Source organism: Rhinichthys klamathensis, unplaced genomic scaffold, assembly GCF_029890125.1.
Source record: "Rhinichthys klamathensis goyatoka isolate OS25496 unplaced genomic scaffold, OSU_Roscu_1.1 h1tg000578l_1, whole genome shotgun sequence".
NCBI classification, from domain to species: domain Eukaryota; kingdom Metazoa; phylum Chordata; class Actinopteri; order Cypriniformes; family Leuciscidae; genus Rhinichthys; species Rhinichthys klamathensis.
Window position 1 is genome coordinate 527,973 of NW_026607042.1, and position 16,990 is coordinate 544,962.

The 16,990-nt window shown below is 44.2% G+C and overlaps 1 protein-coding gene across 5 annotated transcripts in view; it reads left to right on the forward strand.

The window, feature by feature from the left end:
- Nucleotides 1-16,990, forward strand: part of arhgef3 (Rho guanine nucleotide exchange factor (GEF) 3) — a 118,000-nt gene that overhangs the window by 90,132 nt on the left and 10,878 nt on the right. For all 5 annotated transcript variants that reach the window (XM_056239990.1, XM_056239991.1, XM_056239993.1 and 2 more), the window contains 6 exons: nucleotides 1,767-1,925; nucleotides 3,354-3,416; nucleotides 3,787-3,883; nucleotides 4,985-5,061; nucleotides 6,714-6,971; nucleotides 7,865-8,035. In XM_056239990.1, coding sequence (XP_056095965.1) covers nucleotides 1,767-1,925; nucleotides 3,354-3,416; nucleotides 3,787-3,883; nucleotides 4,985-5,061; nucleotides 6,714-6,971; nucleotides 7,865-8,035 — 825 coding nt within the window. The remainder of the gene's footprint in view (nucleotides 1-1,766; nucleotides 1,926-3,353; nucleotides 3,417-3,786; nucleotides 3,884-4,984; nucleotides 5,062-6,713; nucleotides 6,972-7,864; nucleotides 8,036-16,990) is intronic.

Here is a 16,990-nt window from a genome sequence, read left to right on the forward strand (position 1 = left end):
ACCCCGGGTCGTTCTAAACTATGGGTCGTTCTAAACCCCGGGTCTTCTAAACCCCGGGTCGTTCTAAACCCCGGGTCGTTCTAAACTATGGGTCGTTCTAAACCCCGGGTCTTCTAAACCCCGGGTCGTTCTAAACCCCGGGTCGTTCTAAACTATGGGTCGTTCTAAACCCCGGGTGTTCTAAACCCCGGGTCGGTCTAAACCCCGGGTCGTTCTAAACTATGGGTCGTTCTAAACCCCGGGTCGTTCTAAACCACGGGTCGTTCTAAACCCCGGGTCGTTCTAAACTATGGGTCGTTCTAAACCCCGGGTCGTTCTAAACCCCGGGTCGTTCTAAACCCCGGGTCGTTCTAAACCCCGGGTCGTTCTAAACCACGGGTCGTTCTAAAGCCCGGGTCGTTCTAAACCTCGGGTCGTTCTAAACCTCGGGTCATTCTAAACTATGGGTCGTTCTAAACCCCGGGTCGTTCTAAACCACGGGTCGTTCTAAACCCCGGGTCGTTCTAAACTATGGGTCGTTCTAAACCCCGGGTCGTTCTAAACCCCGGGTCGTTCTAAACTATGGGTCGTTCTAAACCCCGGGTCGTTCTAAACCCCGGGTCGTTCTAAACCCCGGGTCGTTCTAAACCCCGGGTCGTTCTAAACCCCGGGTCGTTCTAAACCCCGGGTCGTTCTAAACCCCGGGTCGTTCTAAACCACGGGCCGTTCTAAACCCCGGGTCGTTCTAAACTATGGGTCGTTCTAAACCCCGGGTCGTTCTAAACCCCGGGTCGTTCTAAACCCCGGGTCGTTCTAAACCCCGGGTCGTTCTAAACCACGGGTCGTTCTAAAGCCCGGGTCGTTCTAAACCTCGGGTCGTTCTAAACCTCGGGTCATTCTAAACTATGGGTCGTTCTAAACCCCGGGTCGTTCTAAACCCCGGGTCGTTCTAAACCACGGGTCGTTCTAAACCCCGGGTCGTTCTAAACTATGGGTCGTTCTAAACCCCGGGTCGTTCTAAACCCCGGGTCGTTCTAAACTATGGGTCGTTCTAAACCCCGGGTCGTTCTAAACCCCGGGTCGTTCTAAACCCCGGGTCGTTCTAAACCCCGGGTCGTTCTAAACCCCGGGTCGTTCTAAACCCCGGGTCGTTCTAAACCACGGGCCGTTCTAAACCCCGGGTCGTTCTAAACTATGGGTCGTTCTAAACCCCGGGTCGTTCTAAACCCCGGGTCGTTCTAAACCCCGGGTCGTTCTAAACCCCGGGTCGTTCTAAACCCTGGGTCGTTCTAAACCATGGGTCGTTCTAAACCCCGGGTCGTTCTAAACCCCGGGTCGTACTAAACCCCGGGTCGTTCTAAACCCCGGGTCGTTCTAAACCCCGGGTCGTTCTACACCCCGGGTCGTTCTAAACCCCGGGTCGTTCTAAACCCCGGGTCGTTCTAAACCCCGGGTCGTTCTACACCCCGGGTCGTTCTAAACCCCGGGTCGTTCTAAACCCCGGGTCGTTCTAAACCCCGGGTCGTTCTAAACCCCGGGTCGTTCTACACCCCGGGTCGTTCTAAACCCCGGGTCGTTCTAAACCCCGGGTCGTTCTAAACCCCGGGTCGTTCTAAACCCCGGGTCGTTCTAAACCCCGGGTCGTTCTAAACCCCGGGTCGTTCTAAACCCCGGGTCGTTCTAAACCATGATTCCGTTTACCCGGGGATTAGAATCCCGGGTATTCATAAGCTGACGTTTCCCACTGTACATCGCTAACTCCCAGTTTTCCCGTTCTCCCTGTTCAGCGCTCCATCAGTTTCCGCAGTGACTGCCGCCCGGAGATCATGGCCCCGCGGCAGATCCCGCCAGCCGTCACCAAGCGCCGCGACAGCAAGCTGTGGAGCGAGACCTTTGACCTAGGCCTGGGACACATGCTGTCCTCCAGAGACATCAAGAGACAAGAGGTGACCTCACCACACTCCAGACCATACTCTACTCTGATTGGCTAGGGCTGGATTTTGATATACTGTATTTCTCACCGTATTTGAGCTAAAAGACTGGTTTAGAAAAACATATTCAGTCTACGAAGAATCTCTTGAATGTTGAATGTTCCTCATTCTAGGCTCTCTGTACTCTATTTTCAATATTTCACAATTCTTGTTACACAGTCCTTTATATAGAAGTTAATATAAATATCAACAAATTAATTTAAAACAATTGCATTTAGCCTTCAGGTACTTCTTAATTGAATTAACATATAATTAGCCTAAAACTGAATTGAATAGTTTTAAGCAAATGTCAAGCAACATTATAAATAAAAACAACATAGCACAGATGCTAAGTAAACAGAGCTGTTCCTAAAATACAGAAGTATACTGACATTTTGAACAATACCCGTTCTTGTCTTAGGACAACTTCTTTGATACATTTTTTTGATCCACTTCAAATGTTGACTATTGTATATTTTAACTGTTCACTATTGGTTATGTGCTGCTAAATAACAACTAAAAATTAAACATCTTGTTCACAGACTAGCCAATTCTAGGCATTGACTGGCCAGTTCGATTCAACATCAGTCTTTCAGGGAGATCGGGCCATTAAATAGCTTTCAGTTGTCTTTGTCACGTGTGGCTTAACTGATACTGATAGATCAAGTTCAAGTTTATTTATATAGCACTTTTACAACAGCCACTGGGCTGACAAAAGTGCTTTACAGAACAACACGATTAAAAGAAGATATAAGAGCAACATGGCTAAGAGTAACCATAAACCAATAGATGCTAAAGCTGTTGACATTTGAGTGCACTGATATGCATACTGGCATCAGTGTCTAGCCCAGTGCGGCACTCATCCACATGTACTGGAAACCATGGTGAAAAACACTGACAACAGAGCCAGCAGAGATCAGGATGGAGATATCCGAGATTAAGGATGTCTATGATGTAAATGTATCTAATTAATAGAGTATTAACAGAAGCGTTCCACTATTCACATCTGTAAAGCTGCTGTGGTTTTAAGTTTGTAGTTAAATTGTTTGTTCGGATATTTCAGTAGCACAGAAAGTAGCAGTTCACTCACTCACTCAACACACACACACAGATTAGTTGGATGGATTAAAGTAAATCGTATATGTAAGTAAAACATGAACTGTTAGCTGATGTACAGCAAGTGGATCCCTACATTATCACAGGAAAGCGGCATGTGCCGTACCGCTGCACTGGAGCGGCTCTAGATGTGTGTCGTGCTGTTACATGAAAGATAAATTACCATAGAACAGTGAAAGTTAACAGGCATAGTTAAGCATGAAAATGACTTCAGGATTTACTGCAGAATGTCTGCGTGCCTCTCGCTGAAGTTCCTCTCTCTGTTGTTTCTTTCCTGTCGTGTGTCAGTCCATCTTTGAGCTGTCTCAGGGAGAACAGGACCTGATTGAGGACTTGAAGCTGGCCAAGAAGGTACACTTCTCTTTCCCCATCACTTCATACAGCATGAAGACTGTTCTAGGGTCCAGCTTCACCGCTGGCTCTGGTTCTCCAGCACAGGGGTTCCCAAACCTGTCTTTGTCAGCTCAACGCCTTTGACATAAAATATTTCTCCTACCTAATATTTCCATAATTTAACACATTCTACAGTTCATTATTTAAATGATAATTAGCTTTTAATCAACTCTGATTTGGGAAGCCCTGCTCTAGCATGTGAGATTATGTGGTGTCTGTTTTCACAATCTGTTCTTAGCTTTACACTTTTCGGTAAGATTTCCACATACTTCCTCAGTCTTGCATGAGTAGATTTGAATGTTTGAGTGATTGTGTTGTTTCGCCACAGGCGTATCGTGACCCCATGCTGAAGCTGTCGATTATGGCGGAGCATGAACTCAGTCAGATCTTTGGCACGCTGGACTCCCTCATTCCCCTGCATGAAGGTGAGCAGAAGAGCATCACACACATCATGTGTGTGTGTCTGAACCAGGCGCAGTGCCGCACATTCACAGCTGGATCCGCTTATCCAAAGTGAAGAGGAAAAGACCCAATAACAGCAAATCAGAGCCCAAGTGATAAAGCCAATCATGATAACACTTATTACATGACAAGATGGAATATTGATATAAGTTTAAATTATGTTATTATGTGAGAAGACAGCACAGAAGATCACACAAATAAATGCCGGAGCATCTCAAATCAGATCCGGCCTCGCTGTTCCCACACTATATCCAAGTTGGGAATTTAACCTATGTGCAAAATTGGAATATGGCATAAAACATTTGTGAATAAACGCTGTCGTGATCTCTTGCGTTGGGATGCTGAACACACTCGTGTGTGTGAGACGCTTCTGGAGGGAATTAAACCCAGTCATTCTGATCACACACTTCAGCTCCGGCGTTTCAGAAACACCAAACCAGCATCTGAGAAGCTGCGACGCCATTGGTCCGCTGGATACTCCAGTTATCCAATCACAGCCTCAGTCAGCTGAGTTTATTGTTGCGCTTCGAGAGATTTATTCAGTAAATGTGTTTCCATCGTAGTTTATGCACGTTTTCTTATCGGATTAAAAGTTTATCCGACTCAATTTTTATGCACATTTTTAGAATTTATGCTCATCCAGCTTTTTTTTCTATGCAATATCCTAAAATGTTCAAGAAATAGGTGTATGGAAAGATAGCTAATGAGGCACAGAGTGTCTTTCCAGAACCTCCTCCTCCTCCACTCCTCTCTGGTGCTGTTATCCTCCACCTGAACTGCTAAAGAAGCAGCTAACAGACATAAATGTTGATCAATTCACATTGATAAGTCGACATGAATCACTAAATACACAATACTTTGATTGAAATATGCAAACATGTGTATAGACCTGCTGTCCTGCAGAGTTTGGCTCCACCCCTGATCAAACTCTTGCAGTGACCCTGAAGACCCTGGCTAGCTTGTTCAGGTGTTCTGGACTCTGCAGGACGGTGGCCCTCCAGACCTGATGTAGACCACTCCTTCCTCAATGTCATCGCCCACGCTGTCTCTCTCTGATCCTGCAGATTTGCTGAGTCGGCTGCGAGAGGCCAGGAAGCCGGACGGCTCGACCGATCGCGTGGGCCATATTCTAGTGGACTGGGTAAGATCCTCTCACTGCCCGTGCTGTGCTCCAGCCCTGAGTCTGATGATCATGATGAAAACACTTGAGCTGAAGGCTGGGACACACTACACATGTTCTAGATGAGTCTACACTATTGGCCAGTTCAGACACACTGTCCAGTCGCAGGATATCAAGCATGTTGGATGTTTTGAGCGCATGTTGTTTTCATTTGTCATGCGTCTCCAAGATACAAGGTGCATGTTTCTTTGTGTGAGTTTGATGTGTTTGAAACAAGTTGAAAGTCTGGTAGTGTGTGATCCTCAGTCCTTTACTGTGTGATGCCCAGTTTTTCTCTGTAACCGTTTACAAAGCAAGTGTATGATGCCCAGTGTTTTAAAATGTGTTGAGATGTGAAACGTTGTGTAGTGCAGTCCAGGCTTAGACTTTCAGCCTCGGTCCTCGAGTGCTCCTGTTAGCATGCAGGTCTGAGTTACAACCCTGCGTTGTGTCTCTTTCTGCTTTTGTCCCAAAACATTACTCTCATCATTGGCCAATCACGTGTAGTCCCATGAATAAATTCTGCACATTTGTATTATTGTATAGCACAAATGATAGAACATTTGTTTTTAATCTTTTAGTTGAGTAACCAGAAAAACCCTTGGTTACACAATCGTAATGTAAAACGGTTTATGATTTTGAGATTGGTGCTGTGCGTTTGCTGAGGGAAAGGTTTGGACTGGATCAGACGTGAGCAGGACCGTGTTCTCCAGAAGCTCATTGGTCACTGTCTTGACCACGGGACCTTACCTGGCTCTGATATCATCACACAGAACGTTAGTTCATTTCTAGTCATTAGACCATGAACTCAGTGGGAAGTTGGGTTCACATGGTTGTGAATGTCCCCCGCTGAGAGACACCGATGTGCTCACTATAAGTTTACACGATTTCAGATTCTGACATTTCTGTTAATATGAACCCTAAACATTCACATATCCGTTTACATGTGCATTACGCGCATTCATAACTGGAGAAAGCCACCGCAGTGATGTCACTGGAGCTAGCGGGAGTATAATTGTCATCTTTGCCTCGATGACCTGTCTATAAATTAAGCAGATGTTTGTCAAGAAGAGATTTTTAGCAAATATTTAGTAAATATTCAGTCTTCCAGTTCATAAGACATGAGGCATAAATAAAACATATGCATCTTCCTAAACATAAGCATCATGAAACAATGATGATAACCATGATAACAATGGCAGATTAAAGCTTGTATATGCTTTTTTTATATATATTGTTTATTCTAATTATTTCTAAATCTCATTATTTCCCACTATAAACTGATTATTTGGGTCCATGTAAATGTGGCTAATGTCTCCCAGCTGTGTGAATGAGGCTAGCAACCGCTAATCGGCTGGAGAATTGGCTAGCTAGTCAGACGTTAGCACTAAGTGTGCTGGAGGCCAGTCTGAATGCATCGACTCTCTGTATCGTTTGGGAAGTTTTAAGTTAAACTAAAGTCAAGCTAACTTGTGAAATGGTAGTTAGTTACACTGCTAGTTAGTAACACAAAGCTAACTACATTGAATCTTACCACTGTAATTTATATTAGCGTCCAAACCTCAGTGATGAACAGGCTCCAGGCGCAGGATTGGACCCCCTGTTCATGAAAATGTCTCTTTCTGCCTCACTAGCTGCCGTGTCTCGACACCTACAACAGCTACTGCAGTAACCAGGTGGCAGCCAAAGCCCTGCTGGACCATAAGAAGCAGGACCCTCGGGTGCAGGACTTCCTCCAGCGCTGCCTGGAGTCGCCCTTCAGCCGCAAACTGGACCTGTGGAGCTTCCTGGACGTCCCGCGCAGCCGCCTGGTCAAATACCCGCTGCTGCTCCGAGAGATCCTCAAACACACCCCCAACGCCCACCCCGACCAGCAGCACCTGGAGGAAGCTGTGAGTTAGTCCTGCACTGCTCTCACTCACAAACTCTTTAAAGGTGCAGTGTGTACGTTTCAGCGGCATCTAGTGGTGAGGGTGAGAATCGCACCCAACGGAAGTTACGGTGGCCGACAGGAAGTGATGTCGTCGTCTGAGACAGCAGAGAGTAGCCAGTTAAGCTATGAGGTTTCTTTACAAAGATGAATTAGGAAATTAGGTTTACTTAATTATTCAATAAATCGATGTTATTGCGAATATTATGGTGACTTGTTCATCATTGTGTCAGTGTTTTATTCGCTGACTTTAGCAGCTTCTTTACACGAAGAACAACACAGTGACGAAACGCGTGTGTCCGTTCAAGGCCACCGTAGAAACATGTCGGTGTAAGGGGACCCGCGGTGTGTGTAGACAGAAATGCTCATTGTAAGCTAATACAAACATAACGGTTCATTAAGTAAGGTCTTTATACACCACTGAAAACATAGTTATGTATATGATATTGCATTTCTGTCAACAGATCCTCCTAAATATTACACAATGGACCTTCAAATTAAAGCTTTTTTATTTATTTTATTTACTAATTTACTTTTTAAATCTAAGTAGTGTGTATTGAACTAAACAAATGTGCTAACATGACAATTTGTGCAAAATAATTAATAATAATAATAACACCAAAATAATGAAAGTCCCCCTGTGGTGTAAATCCAGCTTTTAATGTTGTTTATGTGTCTATGTGGTGTTTTTAATATGCTTAAAGACAAACCATGTGTAAGTTCATAAGTCGACAGCATTGCTGAGTATTTCCTCCTCAAAACTGCAGTGAACCAAAGACAGTCTCAAAAACACGGTTTGAAATCACACCTGTGGCGTAATGGTCTCTTTTCTGTGCTGCTCTTTGGCTTTCATAGATTAACATGATCCAGAGCATCGTGGCCGATATCAACACACAGACGGGCGAGTCGGAGTGCCGTTTCTACAAGGAACGCTTGCTGTATCTGGAAAGTGGGCAGAAAGATCTATTGATCGACAGCTCGCGGATCCTCAGCTGCCACGGAGAACTCAAGAACAACAGAGGAGCCGTAAGAACTTCTAGCATTGGTTTAGTCATTTGTCATTCAGGTGATTTGTGGAAAACACTACCCCCAAAATCTTTGTCTTTACATTCCTGAAGAGCCGAATCTTTCCGGGATAGTGGCATCAAATCTGAAGAGTATTATAAAACTTCTGTTTGGTTTGACTTGTCAACTAGATAGCGTAAGAAAAAATTATGAGGATGCTAAAGATCAATGGAGAAGTTTATTGCAGTGTAGCAGTGACAAATTACATGAGTATGAAATACTGTGGGTTCGTTGGAGCCAGAATGAACCATGAACTTCATAAACCTTTTATCCTATTACAGTTGCTCCTGCTGTAGTTCAGACATCTCACAGACATCTCACAGACATCTCACAGACATCTCAGGGTTTCACACCTGCTCCAATTCTACGTTTGCTTAGGATGTGATCCACTCAAATAATGCAGAAACAGTGAAACTGTTCACTTTGTTCTTCTCTATGGTAATTAGGCCTTTTTGATGAATGAACATGTTCATCCACCTATCTTGGAGTGGAATCTGGGTCGAGGCATTGTCATTTATTGCAATATTCATGAGCAACTGTGCTTAGCTTTCTGAGTAGGTGTGAAATATTTCAAATCCTCTCCTAAATGGCGAGTAAAAACTAAAATAAGCTGTCATTGTTGCTTTACATGTCTCTTCCAGTGCCAGTGGGTGATTCCTGGCCGTAAGTTGCTACATGAACCAAACATTTTAGTCAAAGGTCTGGCCACGTGAAACTGGATCTCAACTGTCAGACAAAAACAAGCATCAACAGAAGCATAGAGAAAAAAACAGGCATGGACAAAATTGCACAAAAAAATCTGAATTCTGAGATAAATAGTCGCAATTACTTCTTTTTTTTTTTTTTTTTTTTTTTCGTGGCGTAAATAGGCTTTCATAGAAGAAGTGGCCCTTTTAAAAGCTCTCAAAGTTTTGATCATTTTCTTAGGGATGTCTGTAGAGCCTTCAAATAAAGTGGGTTTCAAATCAAAGATTATTCCCTCATGTAAAGGCTTGTGGTCTGGTATGTTTTGACAAAGTTCAATTGCTTTATTTGATGGAAAACCTGAAAAATTTGGAGTGGTACATTTCTATCTTTTAAGCTTCCATGCTTTTTAATGTAAATACTTCATATTTCATTAAATGAAGCTATTTTAATGAATTTTTAATTGGCCTAACTAAATGAAGAACTGCAGAATAAACTGGACAAATATGGAGTACAGTTTTAGTATTTGACCTTTTTCAACATCCAACAATAATCAGACATAACTGATCAGTCATAACTTTTGATCCGGGTGTTTCTTTAATCTGTTCTTATATCTGACCTTAAGGAAGTTTGTTCCCGCAATGAAAATATTGAAGAATTAAAGGAAATGTTCTAAGCACAGTTCATTCAATTAATAATATTTTATATGAGTTTCAGTAGATTTGTTGATTAGTTGGCTTCTTAGAAACAATAGGGCTAAATGGAGCTTATAAGCCCAATCGATAAAAATATTATATTTATAGATTATAATTACAGTCTGAGCATTAAAACTTTATATTGTTATTGCTTAAAATATTATAAGCAGCATACGCTGTCCACGCTAGCTAGGATGATTTTGATAGTTAGAAAACATTTTAACCAGTAATCTATATTAAAATAATTTCACTGCTAAAATGACAACTATACAGCTGAACTGCACCTTAAGTTTACCCCATTTACTCACTCTAATGTCGTTCTAAACCCGTAAGATTTTTGTTCATTTTCAAAATACTTGTGGAAATATTTTAATGAACTCTGAGAGATTTCTGTCCCTCCGTTGAAAGCTACCCAACTACCACTTTGACGCAAAGAACCAATGAGGTTCATTCTCGTGTTACGCAGCACGTTTAAGCTTCTGCAAGAACCAATGAGGTTCATTCTCGTGTTACGCATCACGTTTGAGCTTCTGCAAGAGCCAATGAGGTTCATTCTCGTGTTACGCAGCACGTTTGAGCTTCAGCAAGAGCCAATGAGGTTCATTCTCGTGGTACGCAGCACGTTTGAGCTTCTGCAAGAACCAATGAGGTTCATTCTCGTGTTACGCAGCACGTTTGAGCTTCAGCAAGAGCCAATGAGGTTCATTCTCGTGTTACGCATCACGTTTGAGCTTCAGCAAGAGCCAATGAGATTCATTCTCGTGTTACGCATCACGTTTGAGCTTCTGCAAGAGCCAATGAGATTCATTCTCGTGTTACGCATCACGTTTGAGCTTCTGCAAGAACCAATGAGGTTCATTCTCGTGTTACGCAGCACGTTTGAGCTTCTGCAAGAACCAATGAGGTTCATTCTCGTGTTACGCAGCACGTTTGAGCTTCAGCAAGAGCCAATGAGGTTCATTCTCGTGTTACGCATCACGTTTGAGCTTCAGCAAGAACCAATGAGGTTCATTCTCATGTTACGCAGCACGTTTGAGCTTCAGCAAGAGCCAATGAGGTTCATTCTCGTATTACGCATCACGTTTGAGCTTCTGCAAGAACCAATGAGGTTCATTCTCGTGTTACGCATCACGTTTGAGCTTCTGCAAGAGCCAATGAGGTTCATTCTCGTGGTACGCAGCACGTTTGAGCTTCAGCAAGAGCCAATGAGGTTCATTCTCGTGTTACGCATCACGTTTGAGCTTCTGCAAGAACCAATGAGGTTCATTCTCATGTTACGCAGCACGTTTGAGCTTCAGCAAGAGCCAATGAGGTTCATTCTCGTGTTACGCATCACGTTTGAGCTTCAGCAAGAACCAATGAGGTTCATTCTCATGTTACTCAGCACGTTTGAGCTTCAGCAAGAGCCAATGAGGTTCATTCTCGTGTTACGCATCACGTTTGAGCTTCAGCAAGAACCAATGAGGTTCATTCTCGTGTTACACATCACGTTTGAGCTTCAGCAAGAACCAATGAGGTTCATTCTCATGTTACTCAGCACGTTTGAGCTTCAGCAAGAGCCAATGAGGTTCATTCTCGTGTTACGCATCACGTTTGAGCTTCTGCAAGAACCAATGAGGTTCATTCTCGTGTTACGCATCACGTTTGAGCTTCAGCAAGAACCAATGAGATTCATTCTCGTGTTACGCATCACGTTTGAGCTTCAGCAAGAACCAATGAGGTTCATTCTCATGTTACTCAGCACGTTTGAGCTTCAGCAAGAGCCAATGAGGTTCATTCTCGTGTTACGCATCACGTTTGAGCTTCTGCAAGAACCAATGAGGTTCATTCTCGTGTTACGCATCACGTTTGAGCTTCTGCAAGAGCCAATGAGGTTCATTCTCGTGTTACGCATCACGTTTGAGCTTCAGCAAGAACCAATGAGGTTCATTCTCGTGTTACGCATCACGTTTGAGCTTCTGCAAGAACCAATGAGGTTCATTCTCGTGTTACGCATCACGTTTGAGCTTCAGAAAGAGCCAATGAGGTTCATTCTCGTGTTACGCAGCACGTTTGAGCTTCAGCCAGAACCAATGAGGTTCATTCTCGTGTTACGCATCACGTTTGAGCTTCTGCAAGAACCAATGAGGTTCATTCTCATGTTACGCAGCACGTTTGAGCTTCAGCAAGAGCCAATGAGGTTCATTCTCATGTTACGCAGCACGTTTGAGCTTCTGCAAGAACCAATGAGGTTCATTCTCATGTTACGCAGCACGTTTGAGCTTCTGCAAGAACCAATGAGGTTCATTCTCGTGTTATGCAGCACGTTTGAGCTTCTGCAAGAACCAATGAGGTTCATTCTCATGTTACGCAGCACGTTTGAGCTTCAGCAAGAACCAATGAGGTTCATTCTCATGTTACGCAGCACGTTTGAGCTTCTGCAAGAACCAATGAGGTTCATTCTCATGTTACGCAGCACGTTTGAGCTTCTGCAAGAACCAATGAGGTTCATTCTCGTGTTACGCATCACGTTTGAGCTTCTGCAAGAACCAATGAGGTTCATTCTCGTGTTACGCAGCACGTTTGAGCTTCTGCAAGAACCAATGAGGTTCATTCTCATGTTACGCAGCACGTTTGAGCTTCTGCAAGAATCAATGAGGTTCATTCTCGTGTTACGCATCACGTTTGAGCTTCTGCAAGAACCAATGAGGTTCATTCTCATGTTACGCAGCACGTTTGAGCTTCTGCAAGAACCAATGAGGTTCATTCTCATGTTACGCAGCACGTTTGAGCTTCTGCAAGAACCAATGAGGTTCATTCTCGTGTTACGCATCACGTTTGAGCTTCTGCAAGAACCAATGAGGTTCATTCTCGTGTTACGCATCACGTTTGAGCTTCTGCAAGAACCAATGAGGTTCATTCTCGTGTTACGCATCACGTTTGAGCTTCTGCAAGAGCCAATGAGGTTCATTCTCGTGTTACGCAGCACGTTTGAGCTTCTGCAAGAGCCAATGAGGTTCATTCTCGTGTTACGCATCACGTTTGAGCTTCAGCAAGAACTAATGAGGTTCATTCTCGTGTTACGCATCACGTTTGAGCTTCAGCAAGAGCCAATGAGGTTCATTCTCGTGTTACGCAGCACGTTTGAGCTTCAGCAAGAACCAATGAGGTTCATTCTCGTGTTACGCAGCACGTTTGAGCTTCAGCAAGAGCCAATGAGGTTCATTCTCATGTTACGCAGCACGTTTGAGCTTTAGCAAGAGCCAATGAGGTTCATTCTCGTGTTACGCAGCACGTTTGAGCTTCAGCAAGAGCCAATGAGGTTCATTCTCGTGTTACGCATCACGTTTGAGCTTCTGCAAGAACCAATGAGGTTCATTCTCGTGTTACGCATCACGTTTGAGCTTCAGCAAGAGCCAATGAGGTTCATTCTCGTGTTACGCATCACGTTTGAGCTTCTGCAAGAACCAATGAGGTTCATTCTCGTGTTACGCAGCACGTTTGAGCTTCAGCAAGAACCAATGAGGTTCATTCTCATGTTACGCAGCACGTTTGAGCTTCAGCAAGAACCAATGAGGTTCATTCTCATGTTGCGCAGCACGTTTGAGCTTCTGCAAGAACCAATGAGGTTCATTCTCGTGTTATGCAGCACGTTTGAGCTTCTGCAAGAACCAATGAGGTTCATTCTCATGTTACGCAGCACGTTTGAGCTTCAGCAAGAACCAATGAGGTTCATTCTCATGTTACGCAGCACGTTTGAGCTTCTGCAAGAACCAATGAGGTTCATTCTCATGTTACGCAGCACGTTTGAGCTTCTGCAAGAACCAATGAGGTTCATTCTCATGTTACGCAGCACGTTTGAGCTTCAGCAAGAGCCAATGAGGTTCATTCTCATGTTACGCAGCACGTTTGAGCTTCTGCAAGAGCCAATGAGGTTCATTCTCATGTTACGCAGCACGTTTGAGCTTCAGCAAGAACCAATGAGGTTCATTCTCATGTTACGCAGCACGTTTGAGCTTCTGCAAGAACCAATGAGGTTCATTCTCGTGTTACGCAGCATGTTTGAGCTTCTGCAAGAACCAATGAGGTTCATTCTCATGTTACGCAGCACGTTTGAGCTTCAGCAAGAACCAATGAGGTTCATTCTCATGTTACGCAGCACGTTTGAGCTTCAGCAAGAACCAATGAGGTTCATTCTCATGTTGCGCAGCACGTTTGAGCTTCTGCAAGAACCAATGAGGTTCATTCTCGTGTTACGCAGCACGTTTGAGCTTCAGCAAGAACCAATGAGGTTCATTCTCATGTTGCGCAGCACGTTTGAGCTTCTGCAAGAACCAATGAGGTTCATTCTCGTGTTACGCAGCACGTTTGAGCTTGGGCAAGAACCAATGAGGTTCATTCTCATGTTACGCAGCACGTTTGAGCTTCAGCAAGAACCAATGAGGTTCATTCTCATGTTACGCAGCACGTTTGAGCTTCAGCAAGAGCCAATGAGGTTCATTCTCATGTTACGCAGCACGTTTGAGCTTCTGCAAGAACCAATGAGGTTCATTCTCATGTTACGCAGCACGTTTGAGCTTCAGCAAGAACCAATGAGGTTCATTCTCATGTTACGCAGCACGTTTGAGCTTCTGCAAGAACCAAAGAGGTTCATTCTCATGTTACGCAGCACGTTTGAGCTTCTGCAAGAACCAATGAGGTTCATTCTCATGTTACGCAGCACGTTTGAGCTTCTGCAAGAACCAAAGAGGTTCATTCTCGTGTTACGCAGCACGTTTGAGTTTCAGCAAGAGCCAATGAGGTTCATTCTCGTGTTACGCAGCACGTTTGAGCTTCTGCAAGAACCAATGAGGTTCATTTTCATGTTACGCAGCACGTTTGAGCTTCAGCAAGAACCAATGAGGTTCATTCTCATGTTACGCAGCACGTTTGAGCTTCTGCAAGAACCAATGAGGTTCATTCTCGTGTTACGCAGCACGTTTGAGCTTCAGCAAGAACCAATGAGGTTCATTCTCATGTTGCGCAGCACGTTTGAGCTTCTGCAAGAACCAATGAGGTTCATTCTCGTGTTACGCAGCACGTTTGAGCTTCTGCAAGAACCAATGAGGTTCATTCTCATGTTACGCAGCACGTTTGAGCTTCTGCAAGAGCCAATGAGGTTCATTCTCGTGTTACGCAGCACGTTTGAGCTTCTGCAAGAACCAATGAGGTTCATTCTCATGTTACGCAGCACGTTTGAGCTTCAGCAAGAACCAATGAGGTTCATTCTCGTGTTACGCAGCACGTTTGAGCTTCAGCAAGAGCCAATGAGGTTCATTCTCATGTTACGCAGCACGTTTGAGCTTCTGCAAGAACCAATGAGGTTCATTCTCATGTTACGCAGCATGTTTGAGCTTCAGCAAGAGCCAATGAGGTTAATTCTCATGTTACGCAGCACGTTTGAGCTTCAGCAAGAACCAATGAGGTTCATTCTTGTGTTACTCAGCACGTTTGAGCTTCAGCCAGAACCAATGAGGTTCATTCTCATGTTACGCAGCACGTTTGAGCTTCTGCAAGAACCAATGAGGTTCATTCTCATGTTACGCAGCACGTTTGAGCTTCTGCAAGAACCAATGAGGTTCATTCTCATGTTACGCAGCACGTTTGAGCTTCTGCAAGAGCCAATGAGGTTCATTCTTGTGTTACGCAGCACGTTTGAGCTTCTGCAAGAACCAATGAGGTTCATTCTCGTGTTACGCATCACGTTTGAGCTTCTGCAAGAACCAATGAGGTTCATTCTCGTGTTACGCAGCACGTTTGAGCTTCTGCAAGAACCAATGAGGTTCATTCTCATGTTACGCTGCACGTTTGAGCTTCTGCAAGAACCAATGAGGTTCATTCTCGTGTTACGCAGCACGTTTGAGCTTCTGCAAGAACCAATGAGGTTCATTCTCATGTTACGCTGCACGTTTGAGCTTCAGCAAGAACCAATGAGGTTCATTCTCATGTTACGCAGCACATTTGAGCTTCAGCAAGAACCAATGAGGTTCATTCTCGTGTTACGCATTACTTTTGAGCTTCTGCAAGAACCAATGAGGTTCATTCTCATGTTCCGCAGCACGTTTGAGCTTCAGCAAGAACCAATGAGATTCATTCTCATGTTACGCATTACTTTTGAGCTTCTGCAAGAACCAATGAGGTTCATTCTCGTGTTACGCAGCACGTTTGAGCTTCAGCAAGAACCAATGAGATTCATTCTCATGTTACGCATTACTTTTGAGCTTCTGCAAGAACCAATGAGGTTCATTCTCGTGTTACGCTGCACGTTTGAGCTTCAGCAAGAGCCAATGAGATTCATTCTCGTGTTACGCAGCACGTTTGAGCTTCAGCAAGAAACAATGAGGTTCATTCTCATGTTACGCATTACTTTTGAGCTTCTGCAAGAACCAATGAGGTTCATTCTCGTGTTACGCAGCACGTTTGAGCTTCAGCAAGAGCCAATGAGATTCATTCTCGTGTTACGCAGCACGTTTGAGCTTCAGCAAGAGCCAATGAGATTCATTCTCGTGTTACGCAGCACGTTTGAGCTTCAGCAAGAGCCAATGAGGTTCATTCTCATGTTACGCATTACTTTTGAGCTTCTGCAAGAACCAATGAGGTTCATTCTCGTGTTACGCAGCACGTTTGAGCTTCAGCAAGAACCAATGAGATTCATTCTCATGTTACGCATTACTTTTGAGCTTCTGCAAGAACCAATGAGGTTCATTCTCGTGTTACGCAGCACGTTTGAGCTTCAGCAAGAGCCAATGAGATTCATTCTCGTGTTACGCTGCACGTTTGAGCTTCAGCAAGAGCCAATGAGATTCATTCTCGTGTTACGCAGCACGTTTGAGCTTCAGCAAGAACCAATGAGGTTCATTCTCGTGTTACGCAGCACGTTTGAGCTTCTGCAAGAGCCAATGAGGTTCATTCTCGTGTTACGCAGCACGTTTGAGCTTCAGCAAGATCCAATGAGGTTCATTCTCATGTTACGCAGCACGTTTGAGCTTCAGCAAGAGCCAATGAGGTTCATTCTCGTGTTACGCAGCACGTTTGAGCTTCAGCAAGAACCAATGAGGTTCATTCTCGTGTTACGCAGCACGTTTGAGCTTCAGCAAGAGCCAATGAGATTCATTCTGTTGTTACGCAGCATGTTTGAGCTTCAGCAAGAACCAATGAGGTTCATTCTCGTGTTACGCATCACGTTTGAGCTTCTGCAAGAGCCAATGAGATTCATTCTCGTGTTACGCAGCACGTTTGAGCTTCTGCAAGATCCAATGAGGTTCATTCTCGTGTTACGCAGCACGTTTGAGCTTCAGCAAGAACCAATGAGGTTCATTCTCATGTTACGCAGCACGTTTGAGCTTCTGCAAGATCCAATGAGGTTCATTCTCGTGTTACGCAGCACGTTTGAGTTTCAGCAAGAGCCAATGAGGTTCATTCTCGTGTTACGCAGCACGTTTGAGCTTCAGCAAGAGCCAATGAGGTTCATTCTCATGTTACGCAGCACGTTTGAGCTTCTGCAAGAACCAATGAGGTT